This window comes from Gorilla gorilla, chromosome 1, assembly GCF_029281585.2.
Source record: "Gorilla gorilla gorilla isolate KB3781 chromosome 1, NHGRI_mGorGor1-v2.1_pri, whole genome shotgun sequence".
NCBI lineage: Eukaryota > Metazoa > Chordata > Mammalia > Primates > Hominidae > Gorilla > Gorilla gorilla.
Genome location: NC_073224.2, coordinates 118,264,297 through 118,280,639, shown reverse-complemented (window position 1 = coordinate 118,280,639; position 16,343 = coordinate 118,264,297). Strand labels below are relative to the sequence as shown.

General features: G+C 40.1%; 1 protein-coding gene across 1 annotated transcript; it reads left to right on the top strand.

Moving 5' to 3' along the window:
• Positions 1–655: 655 nt before the first annotated feature.
• Positions 656–8,709, top strand: BCL2L15 (BCL2 like 15). Its single transcript, XM_004026378.5, has 4 exons — positions 656–903; positions 1,494–1,615; positions 6,165–6,389; positions 7,022–8,709. Exons 1-4 carry the CDS (start codon positions 777–779, stop codon positions 7,037–7,039), a joined length of 492 nt encoding a protein of 163 aa, XP_004026427.2. The 5' UTR covers positions 656–776; the 3' UTR covers positions 7,040–8,709.
• Positions 8,710–16,343: the final 7,634 nt, after the last annotated feature.

Below are 16,343 nucleotides of genomic sequence, written 5' to 3'. Positions count from 1 at the left end.
TTATGCCTCCTTTTTGCATAATGAATGCCTACTTATTCCTCAGAGCTCATGTCAGATGGTACTATTTTAAGGAAGCCTTCCCAGTCCCTTAGGTTTGTTTCCCTATTAAACTGATCAAAGGCTTGATTCCCTATTACACTTCACTGATCAAAGTGCACTGATCTCAATAGCACAAATAACAATGCGATTACTCATTTAATATCTGTCATTTCTGCTGAAGTGTAAGCTTCATGAGCACAGTAACTGTGCCTGTATCATTTTTCTATGTTACTTGTAGTGCCAACTATAGTTCCTTGTTCAGTAAATAATTATTATATGATTATGGCAAATAAATTCCATAAACAGAAGTTGAACGCTGGTCCACTGTAACTTCAAAACCTTCCTTTAAATTATACCATATGCAGGACCTAAGAAGTCAAGGAAGTATTTCTTAATAAAATTACTCCAGAGGCTCTTCCTGAACTCTATTTCAGTTCTAGATTGGCTACCTAACAATAAAAGTTAAGCATTAATTTTATGTGGTTAGGGTGTGGTCTGAGATAGAGAACCTAAAGTCTTTAAAGTCTCCCCAGTTCCAAGTAGGTAATCCTTCCGAGAAGTCCCACCTTTCTGAGCAGCTGTGTTTGAAGAAAGCTAGTGGGAAAAGTTCCAGGATTACATGTCAGGAAACTACAAGAGGTAGAAACATTTGTTGATTTACCAGTGTTTTTAACTTCCTGCTGGGCTGAAAACTGCTTGTTTCGTGGAAAAGCAAAACTTGACAGCAAACATCTAAAATGAAGAGCTCCCAAACTTTTGAGGAACAAACGGAATGCATTGTGAACACTCTACTCATGGACTTCTTGAGCCCAACATTGCAGGTTGCCATCCAGAACCTATGCTGTGTAGATGAAGTAGATTCAGGTAACGTTCCTGCCCTAGGTGGTGATTGCAGGTCAATAAGAGTATGTTTTCAGCCGGGCGCAGTGACTGATTCCCGTAATCCCAGCACTCTGGGAGGCCAAGGCGGGTGGATCACCTGAAGTCAGGGGTTTGAGATATGCCTGGCCAACATGGTGAAACCCCATCTCTACTAAAAATAGAAAAATTAGCCAGGTGTGGTGGCTCATGCCTGCAGTCCCAGCTACATGGGAGACTGAGGCATGAGAATTGCTTGAACCTAGGAGGCAGAGGTTGCAGTGAGCTGAGATCACACCACTGCACTCCAGTCTGGGCAACAGAGACTCGGTCTCAAAAAAAAAAAAAGAGTATATTTTATTTATTTCCTTTAAGTTTCAAAAGGCAAACTCTAAGCTTTCAGTAACACCTAAAGCGAAAGAGGTTCTCAATGAAGGGAAACTTTCTGACTATTGGTGTTGACAGAACATTTAAGCTCTTGGGAGATAATGATATGAAAATTATTTAAAAGACAAGACAAATTTTTCTCATTGCCCAGATTCCTGGGACTTGCCATTGCTTCAAGCATTGTAACAAATGTGTTCCCTCTGTCATAGGAGAGCCTTGTTCTTTTGATGTGGCTATCATTGCTGGTCGCCTTCGGATGTTGGGTGACCAGTTCAACGGAGAATTGGAAGCTTCTGCCAAAAACGTCATTGCAGAAACCATTAAGGGACAGGTCAAGTTTCTACTTCATGCTATTGTTTGCTGCTTTTTTTTCTATTTCAAACTTCCTTTTCTTACTACTCCCATACTACGGTGACTAGGAATGTTCTGTGAAAATATTTGGGGGCTTATATTTCAAGGAAGTATAGCAAGAATTCTCCAATTGCTAAAACCTAAGTGGTACAGAGATGGAAAATTTTGGGCATAGGCTGATGAACCTTCAGTTTGTCTCTACTTGGTCTTCATCACAGCTGTTGTGCTTAGTGTGCACAGAGCACATTTATAACACTTTATTCTTGGCAAAGTATAGTATCTTTTTTTTTTTTTTTCAGACAGGGTCTTACTGTGTCACCCAGGCTCAAGTGCAGTGGTGTGATCTCAGCTCACTGCAGCCTCCACCTCCTGGGCTCAAGCGATCCTCCCACTGCAGCCTCCTGAGTAGCTGGGACTTCAGGCAAGTGCTACCATGCCCATCTATTTTTTTTTTTATTTTATTTTTAGTAAAGATGGGTTTTTGCCATGTTGCCCAGGCTGGTCTTGAATGCCTAAGCTCAGGTGATCCACTCACCTTGGCCTCCCGAAGTGCTGGGATTATAGGCGTGAGCTACCACACCCAGCCTATGCTTTTTTTTTTTTTTTTTGAGATGGAGTCTCACTCTGTCACACCCAGGCTGGAGTGCAGTGGCGCAATCTCAGCTCACTGCAACCTCCACCCACCGGGTTCAAGCAATTCTCCTGCCTCAGCCTCCCAAGTACCTGGGACTACAGGGGTGAGCCACCGCGCCTGGCCCATCTGGACGGATCACCTGAGGTCAGGAGTTCCAGACCAGCATGGCCAAAATGGTGAAACCCCGTCTCTACCTAAAAATACAAAAATTAGCCAGACGGATCACTTGACGTGAGGAGTTCAACACCAGCCTGGCCAACATGGAGAATCCCTGTCTCTACCAAAAATACAAAAATTAGCTGGGTGTGATGGCCCATGCCTGTAATCCCAGCTACTCGAGAGACTGAGGCAGGAGAATCGCTTAAACCTGGGAGGTGGAGGTAGCAGTGAGCCAAGATCACACCACTGTTCTCCAGCCTGGGCGACAGAGCAAGACTCTGTCTCAAAAAAAGAACCACCCTCTTAACCGTTATGCTTTATTCGTCCTACTATACACAGCTTGGGCAGTGTGCCTACACTACATTCAGGCAGAGCTGGACCTGTTACTCCCAGTTGCTTGCCCTGAGGCTGTCCTAGGTAGTTGATAGCTGAGTTGACTTTTTTTCTCATTAAACATATTTTTTTTTTGGCTGGGTGCTGTGGCTCATGCCTGTAATCCCAGCACTTTGGGAGGCCGAGAGGGGCGGACTGCTTGAGGCCAGGAGTTTGAGACCAGCCTGGCCAACATAGTGAAACCCCGTCTCTAGTAATAATACAAAAATTAGTTGGGCATGGTGGCACACACCTGTAATCCCAGCTACTCGGGAGGCTGAGGTAGGAGAATTGCTTGAACCCAGGAGGCAGAAGGAGGTTGCAGTGAACTGAGATCTCGCCACTGCACTGCAACCTGGGCAACAGAGCGAGACCCTCTCTCAAAATAAATAAATAAATACAAATACAAAATTTAGCCAGGCATGGTGGCACACAACTGTAATCCCAGCTACCTGGGAGGCTGAGACAGAAGAATTGCTTGACAGGGAGGCGGAGTTTGCAGTGAGCCAAGATGGTGCCATTGCACTCCAATCTGGGTGACAGAGCAAGACTCTGTCTCCAAAAAAAAAAATAAAAATAAATAAATAAATAATTTGACTTGAACTTGTTTTAATAAAAAAAATATATTTTGAAACAGCCCTAAACTCAGGGAAAGGTTGCAAGGATAGTACAAATAATTTCTCTCTTGAATCATTTGACAGTAAGGAGTTGACATATTTCATCAACCCCTAATACTTTTATACTTCCCTCAAACAAGAACATTCTGTAATGTAACCACAATCTAACCATCAAAACCAGAAAATTAACATTGATTCATTATCATCTAATCCTTAGATCTCATTCAAGTTTTGCCATTTGTCCCGATAATGTAATTTGTAGTAAAAATTTGTAGGCCAGAATCACATACTGCATTTAGTTGTGATTTCTCTTTAGTTTCCTTCAATCTGGAATTTTTCCTTAGTCTTTCCTTGATTTTCATGACCTTGACACTTGAAGACTATGGTCTATCTTGTTGAATGTCCCTTAACTTGGGTTTGCTTGATGTTTCTTCTTGAATAAATTAAGGATATGTACCTTTGGCAGGAATATCACAGAAGTATTGCTGTGTTCTCAGTGCATTGCATCAATTGGCACAAGATTTCATTTTATCCCAGTATTGATGTTGTTAACTTTAATCACTTAAGATGGTGTCTGTAAGGCTTCTCCTCTATAAAGTTACTCTTTTCCCCTTTGTAATTAATAAGTGTTTTATGGAGAGGTACTTTGAAACTATGTAAATATCCCACATCTCATCAAAATTTCATTGCATTCATTTCTTATCAGCATTGGACCCATGAATTCCTACTTTATTCTGTAGATTATAATCTGTTAACATCATTATTAATTTAGATGCTCAAATCATCCTAGTTTTAGCTAGTGGGAGTCCTTTCACTCTAGATTGCATCTCTTTGATGTGTCTCTATTATTATTTGAGTACTTCCTTAATTTCTGACAGAATATCTTATACTTCCCTAGCCCCAAACTGAAATCAGCCATTCTCCAGAGAGCTCTGGTTTCTTTTATTTTTTGAGACGGGGTCTCACTCTGTTGTCCAGGCTGGAGTGCAGTGGCACGATCTCAGCTCACTGCAACCCCTGCCTCTCGGATTCAAGCAATTCTTCTGCCTCAGCCTCCTGAGTAGCTGGGACTACGGGCACACACTGCCACACCTGGCTAATTTTTTTTTTTTTTTTTTTGTATTTTAGTAGAGATGGGGTTTTACCATGTTGCCCAGGCTGGTCGCGAACTCCTGAGCTCAGGCAATCCGCCCACCTTGGCCTCCCAAAGTGCTAGGATTACAGGTGTGAGCCACCGCCCGCCTTTTTTTTTTTTTTTTTTTTGAGACGGAGTCTTGCGCTGTCGCCCAGGCTGGAGAGCAATGGCGCAATCTCGGCTCGCTTCAACCTCTGCCTCCCGGGTTCACCTAATTCTCCTGCCTCAGCCTCCTGAGTAGCTGGGATTACAGGTGCATACCACCACACCCAGCTAATTTTTTGTATTTTTAGTAGAGATGGGGTTTCACTATGCTGGCCAGACTGGTCTTGAACTCCTGACCTCGTGATCTGCCTGCTTTGGCCTCCCAAAGTGCTGGGATTACAGGCCTGAGCCACCGCGCCCAGCCTCTGGTTTCTTTTAATGGAGAATGATATTTAGAAATCAAGATCTAGGTGCCCTCCCACATGGATGTCCTTTTCAGCTTGTTTGGGCTCTGATATTCAGCTCTGACCACCCTTGGCCCCCCTAAATCCCCACAGATCTTGCTTGGACCCACCTAATGGCTTTTAGATCCCATTTTTGAAAAGGAAAGAGGAAAAGGAAGAGCTACTCAATTATTTTAATGAATTATTATTATTTTATTATTAATTCTAATTAATTACTATTTTTGAGACAATCTTTCTCTGTTGCCTAGGCTGGAGTGTAGTGGCTCAATGATAGCTCACTGCAGCCTCAATCTCATAGGCTTAAGTGATCCTCCCACCTCAGCCTCATAAGTAGTTGGGACTACAGGCATGTGCTACCATGCCTAACTACTTTTTAAAATTTTTCATAGAGACAGGGTCTCAATATGTTGCCCAGGCTAGTCTTGAACTCCTGACCTCATGTGACCCTCCCACTTTCGCCTCCCAAAGTGTTGGGATTACAGGTGTGAACCACTGCATTCGGTCTTTTTTTTATTTGAGATGGAGTCTTGCTCTGTCGCCCAGGCTGGAGTGCAGTGGCGTGATCTCGGCTCACTTCAACCTTCGCCTCCCAGGTTCAAGTGATGCTGCTGCCTCAGCCTCCTGAGTAGCTGGGATTACAGGCCTGTACCATCATGCCTGGCTAATTTTTGTACTTTTAGTAGAGGCAGGGTTTCAGCATGTTGGCCAGGCTGGTCTTGAACTCCTGACCTCAGGTGATCTCCCAGTCTCAGCCTCCCAAAATGCTGGGATTACAGGCATGAGCCACTGCGCCCGGCCTTTACTTTAGAGTCTCCCAGACATTTCCTAGTCATTCAAGCAATACCTTTACAATTTAACCAGCTGGACTATCACATACTTAATATTTTTCTTTCAAATCATTTTTCATTCATTTTGTTAAACCTAAGCAATAATACCTGAAGTCATGGGTTTGATGGACTACTTATGTATTTTCAAGTGCCCATTAAGATAACAAAATATTAAAATGAGAAAAGATTATTCATCTACCCTCTAAGATTTCCTTAGTTACCACCAATTGCACATTTGGCACTCTAAGAAACAATTGCTTTACTGGATTCCTGCACCTGCAGCCTCCTGCACTTTTTGAGTGATACTCTGTTGATGTTTCCTTTGTCTTTCCTCAGGCAGGAGCTATACTCCAGAACACTGTGGAATCTCTCAGCAAGACCTGGTGTGCTCAGGATTCCAGCTTAGCTTATGAGAGAGCTTTTCTGGCAGTGTCAGTGAAACTTCTTGAGTACATGGCTCACATTGCTCCTGAAGTAGTGGGACAGGTGGCTATCCCCATGACGGGTATGATCAATGGGAACCAAGCCATCCGGGAGTTCATCCAGGGCCAGGGAGGTTGGGTAAGTTTGTTGGGGCTCCTGGTTTTGCTAGGTATTTGCACTGTTTTTATACTAATACCTGGCATTCCAATTCATGACCCTTTTTGTAAATTGGAAACCAACAGGAAAACAGGTTTCCCTGTTTTGCTGAAAATGCCTAGATTTTCTTGCCATGGAAAAATGGAGCAGACAGAAGCTCAGCCTGTGGATATTGGACTCGAGTCATGCTACCTTAAATATTGACTGCTGACTACTGTAAAGCTAATCTTCATTTCCTACACATAATCATCTATAAAGTATATTCATGGTAGAGTTCTAATTTCAGCCTGGCTTCACTCTGTTCCTTTGTAAATTTCTGGGTCTTTTTTTCCTAACATCTTTATGTGTGTGTTAGGGAAGTCAGAATCACCTTAATAGTATCTAAGAAAAAACAGTCTTTGCTGTAGTGGTAACTATAGAAGGTATTCTAAGCCCATGTTTTAGTAATCATCAGAACTTATGCTGTCATAGAGCACTCCTTTCCATTTACAGGGTCAGTGAAAGCCTTAATAAGAGCTACATTTCCTGGAGCTATCTGCAGATCATTTCCTGGTTTCTTAGGAAGTTCCTGAAAGCAATTCCTTTGACTGTAGGATTTTCTCTGTCTTTCCTAGGAAAATCTGGAGAGCTGAAGAGGTGGAGCTATTCACGAGACTGAACATCACTTCCTTGTTGACTGATTGGGTGATTGATTCCTGGGAATTCAAACAAACAAATAAAAAAACACTTTTTTCATTTTATCAGAACTGAACTTAGCTGAATAAGTTATTTTTTACTGATTGTTAAAGTTGGGAGCAGCTGCCAGAGGCCTACAGAGTTGGTTTTTGTTTTGTTTTGTTTTGTCAACTTAATGCAAACCACAGAGATTTTCTACTTTCTGTTTTCACATGAGTTTTAATGAGGTTCTGTTGAAGCAAAGACCCCTAGACACAAAGTAATGACTTGTTAGTAGTGGAATTATAAGCAACAGGGCAGGCCTTTGCTGGAGGTATTTTGAGAGAAAGGGAGAACAATGGAAACTATTTCTTCAGATGTAGCCCTGTCTTTTGGTAAGAATTGTGCCTACTAATTTTGCAACTTAAAGGATTTCAGGAATCTTTTTGGTTGAAAAATCTTGTTTTTTTTTTTTAGACGGACTCTCACTCTGTCACCCAGGCTGGAGTGCAGTGGTGCAATCTCAGCTCACTGGAAGCTCCACCTCCCGGTTTCACTCCATTCTCCTGCCTCAGCCTCCTGAGTAGCTGGGACTACAGGAGCCCGCCATCACGCCCGGCTAATTTTTTGTATTTTTAGTAGAGATGAGGTTTCGCCGTGTTAGCCAGAATGGTCTGGATCTCCTGACCTCGTGATTCGCCCGCCTTGGCCTCCCAAAGTGCTGGGATTACAGGCGTGAGCCACCTCGCCCGGCCTAAAATCTTGTTATTTTAAGTTGAGCATTTTCATTCAAAATCATCCCTAAACTTCATGTTAATTTCACCTGAGAAGGACTATTTTATGCATTTTAGAGGTTGGAAGCAAAAAACAAACAAACAAACAAAAACAGTTGTTTGTACTAGGAAGGTCAAAGAAAATAAAAATTACTCCATTTTTACTGCCACAGGATGCAGGAAGTGCTGGCCCACATCTAGGACAGCAAGGCCACCCCAGCTTAGATGAAGCTAGCTGCATAGCACAAAGCTTTAAAAGTGTGGTTCACACACCACTTGTGGACCTTATTGAATTGCTGATTCGCATTCCTAGAGATTCTGATTCTGTAGGGGTAGGCTGGAGCCTAGGAACCTACCTTTTAAACTAGTTCCATAGGTGATTCTGATGTACATATAGAGTGTGACAGCCATCACTATAGAGAATAGATTGACAAATTACAACCCACACGTCAAATCTGGCTTGCTGTCTTATTTTGTAAATAAAGTTTTATTGGAATAGAGCAACATTCACTTGTTTACATATTGTCCATGGCCGCTTTTGTGCTACAATGGCAGAGTTGAATGATTATAGAAGACCATATGGCTGGTTAAGTCCAAAATATTTACTAGCTGGCCCTTTACAGAAAAAGTTGGCTGACCCCTTCTCTAAATCAACATTTCTCCTTGGTAACTGAAACTCTATTACAGTCCTGACAATTCCAGCAAACACAGCTGTAGATAGGGTTTAAACTCAAAGATATTTAACTCTTCTTTGGGAACTTAGTCTCCATATGTTTGTTAGTTCTTGCATAATCCACAGTTTCTCTGGGTCTTCAGCCAATCAGAGAGCTCTGTAGCTCCTGAGTAGTCCATTTCTCTGGCCCTACAAGTGAGAGTGATTGGAAGCAAAGCTTATGATTTGTATGATCTTGTATCTCAAAATAGTCCTTAATAATCTAATAGATTAGTAGGCAGTCATCAGATAGAGACTCCAAAAACCAGACTACTTTCCTGAATATCAAGAAGAAAGGCATTGCTACAGTGATTCACGAAAAGCAGCATTAATAACTTTGGCTAAAGTTTAACAAAGCTAACCACTTCCCCTCTATCAGCCAGCCATCTATGTATCTCCTCTAAATGCAGAGAAGTGAATATGTAGTGCTGTTAATATATTTTTGCTTTTTAAAGTTATGCTTTGGCCTGGCGCAGTGGCTCATGCCTGTAATCCCAGCACTTTGGGAGGCCAAGGCGGGTGGATCACCTGAGGTTAGGAGTTTGAGACCAGCCTGGCCAACATGGTGAAACCCTGTCTCTGCTAAAAATACAAAAAATTAGCCAGGCTTGGTGGCACGTGCCTGTAATGCCAGCTACTCAGGAGGCTGAGGCAAGAGAATCACTTGAACCTGGGAGGCGGAGGTTGCTGTGAGCTGAGATCGCGCCATTGCACTCCAGCCTGGGCTACAAAAGTGAAACTGTCTCAAAAAAAAAAAAAAAAGAAAATAAATAAAGTTACGCTTTTTCCTCTATTCCTAGTTAAATCACAACAGGTTAGTAATCCATAAATGATGTGTCCTGTTTCTCTTTAGTAGAAATTATATTTTTGGCTACCAGTTAAGAAACTTGTACTCCTTTGTCCCTTATGTTACTATAAACTCAAGATGATGAGTTTTGTGGTATTTGACTTCATAGGCAAAATCAAAATTTTTACTTTGTTGCTATTCTGTTTTATGAAATAAACTTCTGTCTATGCATTTGAACTAAGTTTCAGCAAATTCAATCTAAATTGAATAATTCCAGCTCCCAGTTTTATCCTATGTTACTCATAAAACAGTTCCAAGTATACTGCATTATCTTGAGATTTGAAGATATGGTGCCCACGGGGATTATACTAGGCAAATGCGTTAAGCAGCTCTGGCCTAGGTGTTGTGTATTTTAAGAGACTCTCTCTTACGAGAGCTTAAGTGATTGGGCTGCAGGAAGAAGACATTGTAACCCAGGAATTAAAAATGGATTCAGATTGCCTGATTTTAACACTTTAGTTTCACCATAGGCTAATTATGTGACACTGGGCAAGAGACATAATTCTTCTGTACCTTAGTTTCTACATTTGTAAAATAGAGATGATTTGGTAACTTATTAATAAGATTTTTGTGAGAGATAAATAAAACAAATACACTTTGTAAAGGGTGAGTGCTTGGAATATTTTAAACACTGTGCCATTAGCAATTTGGAATTCTATGTTATGCAGTTCATAAGGTTCTAGCTTGACTTTTTTCTCTCTCCATTAACCCTGTCTCTCACAGATGCAAACCACTCTTAATGGCTTTACTTTCACATCAATGTGAGTGATTCCTAAATATGATTTATTTCCCTTCTCAATTCCATACCCACAGATGCTTATTATTTATTTATGTGTACCTTTCTTATCCCCATACTCTCCCTGTTTGCGATACAACTAGCTCAAAACCTCAGTCAATTTTACCTTGTCTCTCTCTCTCCAGTCCAACTCACCCAACTAGTTTTTCTCATTTGTTACTTCATTTTTGTCCTGGTTCTTCTACCAGATTTATTAGCAACTGCCTGGACTATTAATAAAGCCTCCTACTTAGGCTTTCAATAGATTGTTCTGTTCCTGCTCCATTCCAGTCTGTCCTATATACTGCCATCAGATTGATCAAAGCTGTGGTTTCTTTGTCTATTATTTTGATTCATTTTTAGATATGGTATCATTCATTTTTAAATTTAACATACCAGTGAAGATTACAAGACTTAAACATCTTATCAGAAGGGGGCATTTATTTTTTAAATCAAGAAATAACTTTCCAAAAGCATTGCTTTGAATGCCATTCTCTTAAAGTCCTTCAGTGGAACTTTTGAGTGTGATTAGACATGTTCATTATCTTGATTGTAGTGATTTTATGGGTGATGATTTCACACCAACTTATCAAACTGCATACTTTGAAATGTGTAGTTTATTGTACATCAGCACTACCTTAATAAGGTTGTTTTTAAAAAGAAAAAAAAACCTTCAGCTGCTCCCTACTGTTCATCAAATAACAGTCTGATATTCAAATTCCCCCAGTATCTGGCCCTAACTGCCCTATATAGCCTTAATCAATCATGATTCTCCTCTACAATCCCAATGCTCTAGTAAAACCGAGCCAGTCACTAAAGCTGCCCTCCTCCTACTGTTCTCTATGTTTCATATTGCTTTTTCTGAGGCTCTACCTGTAGACATCTTCAAGACCCAACCCAACTGTCACTTTCTCCACGAAGGCTATCCATATAACCAGAATAAGAAGTGGTCTTTTCCTCCTTGAACTTTTGTTTGTACCACTTTTATGTTTCTTATCCAAAAAATGGCCTTAAGTTGTAATTATCTGTATAGTCATCTTCCCCACTAGGATAAAGGATTGCTGAATGATACAATTTGTTGTATACTTCTGTAACACCCCTCCTCTTCATTATCTGGCATGTACATCGATATTAAAAATATTCATTAAATGAATGAATAGCTGATGGACTCAGATGAGACTTCAAGTTTGATTATATTTGAACAGGATGCTAAGCTTTAAGAGTCCTGATGCTCTTTATTTAAAAAAAAAATGCTTCAGGCTGGGCTCGGTGGCTCACGCCTGTAATCTCAGCACTTTTGGGAGGCCAAGGCGGGTGGATCACCTGAGGTCAGGAGTTCAAGACCAGCTTGGCCAACATGGTGAAACCCCATCTCTACTAATAATACAAAAATTAGCTGGGCGTGGTGGCACATGCCTGTCATCCCAGCCACTCAGGAGGCTGACGCAGGAGAATTGCTTGAACCCAGGAGGCGGAGGTTGCAGTGAGCCGAGATAGCACCATTGCACACCAGCCTGGGTGACAACAGCAAAACTCTGTCTCCAAAAAAAAAAAAAACTTCAATTGCAAGTTATTGGTTGACCTTTGCTTCTTGAGGATTCTGAAACCAAAGGCAGAGTATGCTTCCCTGTGTAGTGGGAGGTTGACTATGAAGTCTGCAGCAGGTGAACTGAAGGACTTAGTGAAGTCTCAGAATGCTGTAGTGACAAGCAGTAGATTGAAAGATGGGTAGGGGACTTTTCCTACCAGGGATGATGTGAAAACATGAGAAAATCAAACAAGCTTCATTAAAGGTATTTTATAAGCCTCTTCTGTGTTCATTTATAAAAGGAAAAACAAGCCTACTCTAGAGATAAAGGAGGTCATTTATTTCTGGCCATTGCAGTTCTTCAGAGATGAACTCTGAAGCTCAGTATTGACACCATTCCTTTCATAATAATAGCCCTGCTGCTTGGGCAGCAGCATTCAGGAAAGTACCCTTTGCCAGGTTCCTGTGCCTCCATGTAGGAAGGCCCATCTGCTCCTGGCATCATGAAAGTGCCTAGCTAGAGACAAGAAGCACAGACTGTGCCAGACAAGAGACTTGGAGTAATTGATATAATGAGTAACCAAGTGAGAGTAGATCCCTCACCAAAGCGTAACCACATTAGCTACTTTATCACAACAGACTTACTTTAGGTATACTCAAGACCATGTTAAGCACTGTGGGTTATACAAACGCATAGAATACACTATCATTGCCTTTGATAAATCTGAAAATACAGGTGGCATCTTTTGAATAAACTCTTAAATAAACTTATAGGAGACAAGGAAATTGAATAAATGAAGAAAACTTCTATAGCTGAATATACAGATTTATATTGAAGAGATTCAGACTAAGGGAAGATCATGGCGAAACAGAGTTAGGGGCAAGATTTTTGAAGAAAAATTGAACTTTATGGTTTTATTTTCATTGTGGTGAAACTTAGGGGTAAAGGTGAGAAGTAGAAAAAGAATTGGTAGTAGAACGAACAAGGTCTGTAGGTGATGTGCTTGGATAGGTTGGGTGGGGATAGTTGACAGGGAGGGGCTTGGTGACAAGCTAAGGAATCTGGACTTGTTCCCGTAGACCATCAATAACTATTCTGATTCTTTAGCATTAAAGTGCAGTTTTAAGAACTTTCATCCAGCCTTGGTTAACAGGAGATACTAGAATGGAAACATATAGATAGGAAGATAATCTAAGTTTATTGCTATAGGAATCCAGGTGTGAAAGTGGGAATGGGGCTAAGTGGGAATGGAAAAGACAGGTTGAATCTAAAAGACATTGAGGAGAAATTTCCAATAGGCCTTGGTGATCAAAAGAATGCTTACAAAGGACTGAATGTTTCACAGACAGTATATATATCCCATATCAAATCAATGACCCTGGGATGTAGGGAAAGGCAAGAGTAGTGAAACTAAAGCTAAGGTTGGGTAAGTATCTTCTCCAGGGTAAAACATGTCTCCTCCTCATCTAAAAGAGAGAAGGATGTTCTGAGAATCCTGAATGTTTTTCCTATTGAATAGTTTATCTTACCCTTGTAGTCTTCCCTGAAATTCTCCTCGATTAATGTTTATTGTAATCTAATTCCTGACCTCTGTGATACTGATATTTCCCCTTAAACTAGCATACTCCCCTCTTCTTGGAACAGGTGACATGGTGACCAGCACTCTTCTCTGTTGTGTTCTTCCTTCTGACCAAACACTACAGCCACACGAGGCAGCAGTGAGATGTGGCCTTGTCACTCCTCTTCAGGTGCTTATCCACAATTTACTTCCCACAATTTACTTGATGGTTCTGGCAAAATGTTTGTGAGTCTTTTTTTATTGCATGGAATTGTGTTCACTTAGGTTTTATGCCAGACTGGTTTAAATGATTCATCATAAATTCTGAAACTCTTTTAGGTATTTGCCAACCTTTACTGCATGTCTTGTTTCCCCTCCCCAGCTCTTTATCTTCCCGCAAGATACAAATGAGTCAACACAATCTTCATCAAAAAGCATTGTGCTCTGTAGAAGGAAGTGTGATAAATTAAGTAGTAGCTTATATTTTTTTTAAAAAAAAATAATAGCTCCAGCTACTTGGAAGTCTGAAGTGGAAGGATCACTTGAGCCCAGGAGTTCCAGACTAGTCTGGGTAACATAGCAAGACCCTGTCTCAAAACAAAACAAACAAACAAACAAAAAAAACCCAAAACAAAAAAATAATTAAAGTTTTTTGTTTTCTTCTTCAGTTTGTTTTTTGCTTGCTTGAGTGGTCTGCTCAGGAAATGGCCTTGTAGCTAAGTGGGTTTTGGGGGTTTGGTTATTTCACAATGTCTCTATACCTTTTGGGTTTACAGTAGAATAGATTGCTGCTTGCTTTTTTAAAAAAGTGTGAAGTTCTGCCAAGACACTATTTACAGATTCTTAGATTTTGAGGAAAAGGACTATGGAGGCATCTAAGCAAAATTTTTTTTGTTATCTCCTATTTATTTCTGTCTTCTCCCTCATTAAGAAGAAACAAGAAAGTTAGTAAGAGATTGTTCTGAAATATAGGCTTGAGAAAAATAGATTTAAATTTTATTAGGCAGGTTTGCCTCATCAATTAATAAAAATTAATAAAGTTCTAGTTTTGTGTAATTGAGGACATTCTAAGAGTACAGAGGAATTATAAAATTATATTATCTTCTTTGTCCAAACATAGAAAATCATTTTCCTTTTAGGATTATGCTTTGCTACTCTGCAATTAAACAAGTTATTTTGGAATGTTTTTATTTTTATTTTCTTTCCCAAAGTTACCTAAGGAGTGTTTTAATTTTTATCAGTAATCACGTCTATATATTTAGTTCTGACTTGCTTTATTAACTGGCTAAGGATGTTTTTGTTTTGTTTTGTTTTGTTTTTACCATATTCTGGCTTTCTCAGTGTTGTATGCCAATCTCCTAAGACAATGTTTAGAATTTAGTGGGTACTCAATAAATTTGTTGAACAACTTAATGGATTTTTAAATGTTTATTTCTAATTTTAAAAATGGTATGATAATTTTAGAAAGCAAACTTTATCCCATCACACTTACACAATTGATTCTTTTTTGCTTCTTTTAGTCTTTATGTACATACTTTTACATGGTTTTAGTTATTATAAACTTGAAATTTTGTATTTTTATAAATCAAAGATTTCCCATATTTTATGTTTTAAAATAGCCAAAGTAAACATCATGTTACTTAGAGCAGCAAGAAATTCTCTCTTAATTCTAGATGGGGATAATTTAAGAAATATGCTATTCCTAACAAATATTGCTGAAGAATGAGGGTTTATTTTAATTTATGTGTACTGGGATTGAGTTTCTTAATTTGAAATGTTGTCTTTAAGTTGTCTATAACCAAGATATCTCGATGATCTTTCTTTTTTTTTTGCAGTACTTAGTAAAGAGCATGCAGTATCTTTAATGTTCAGATTAAGCAGTGTTCAGAATCATGATATCCTGAAGGAAGTTTGAATAATGTTGCAAAACAGAAAGGATTGCTAATATCTTAAATAGAGGAAGTCCTAACAACACATTTCCCAGTTTTCTTCAGGATCAAGACTAATTTTGTTAACATTTGTTGAACTTCTGCCTTCAACAAAGATGATATACTGATTTTGGGATGTTCTCACACTGAATTAGGCACTTGGGTACACTTGTACCCATTGAGAGGTTATGCAAGCTGAGATGCGGAAAGTTTTTCTAGAAGAGCCTGCCTTTCAGGGCCAAAATGCCACAGGCACAGCATAACTTCCTGAAACAAATTTATTTCCTAAGACATTGGTTGCAGAGTAGAAATGTGTTCTTTAGAAACAGTTCTTCAGGCTTTCTGCCCTAAAAGTTACAATGTTGTCAGCAAGGTGGTTGATTTTACTTTCTTTTTGTTCCATCAAGTTTACCAGCATTACATATGCAGGGTATTGAGCTAACTGTGGTCAGGTGCTCCTTGTGGGGGCCACTTGCTCTAGATCCTATATAGACCAACACTCTTAGTCTTTATGTCCAGAACCCAAGTGAAGCTTCAAAGGCTACTGGGAGGGTTGAAGAGGTGCTGAAATCAACACTTCCCTTAATGGAGGTCAGCACTTCCCCAGTCCTGGGAGAGACACAGACTGTCAGAAGCATCTGACTTTGCTTCATTCAAAAGGGAGTTTGAGGTATATATAGCAGACTTAAAAGTTATGAATAAAAATACCTTCTGTGATGAACAGAAGTTTCTCATTGATCACACTGACAAGAAACCTTTCGATGAACAGTCTGGGTAGAAGACATGTCACTCTAAACAGTGTCTGTCTTCTTTCCTGGGCCTAACTGAACTTTGCAGAGTTCATTTGGGACATAAGGAAACAGAAGGTGTCAACTTGGCCCTTGTGCTCACTGGGAAAATGGGGAGAGACAGAACTCATTCAGGAGACCTGTAATTCTGCTTTTTCTCTGGGAGGCAAGAAGAAAGGTGAGTTTTGCATATGGGTGATGGAATGGAATAATCTCAGTTAAGCAGACCACACTTTACGTTCTGGTTAGCCTCTTGTTTGTTAAAAATTTGAATTGTAACCAGGTTCCTTTGCTGAGAAGGAAGGCGCTAGGGCCCTGGAGTGAGATGATGGCTGTGTTATGTGACCACAGAAGGTGGTTACGCACTAATTT

What these genes read in the sequence shown, in the direction of transcription:
- BCL2L15 (XM_004026378.5), top strand. Translation starts at nt 777, where the DNA reads ATGAAGAGCTCCCAAACTTTTGAGGAACAAACGGAATGCATTGTGAAC. An exon ending in TGTAGATGAAGTAGATTCAG is followed by an intron (nt 904 to 1,493) that starts GTAACGTTCCTG and finishes CCTCTGTCATAG; the next exon opens with GAGAGCCTTGTTCTTTTGAT. An exon ending in CAGAAACCATTAAGGGACAG is followed by an intron (nt 1,616 to 6,164) that starts GTCAAGTTTCTA and finishes GTCTTTCCTCAG; the next exon opens with GCAGGAGCTATACTCCAGAA.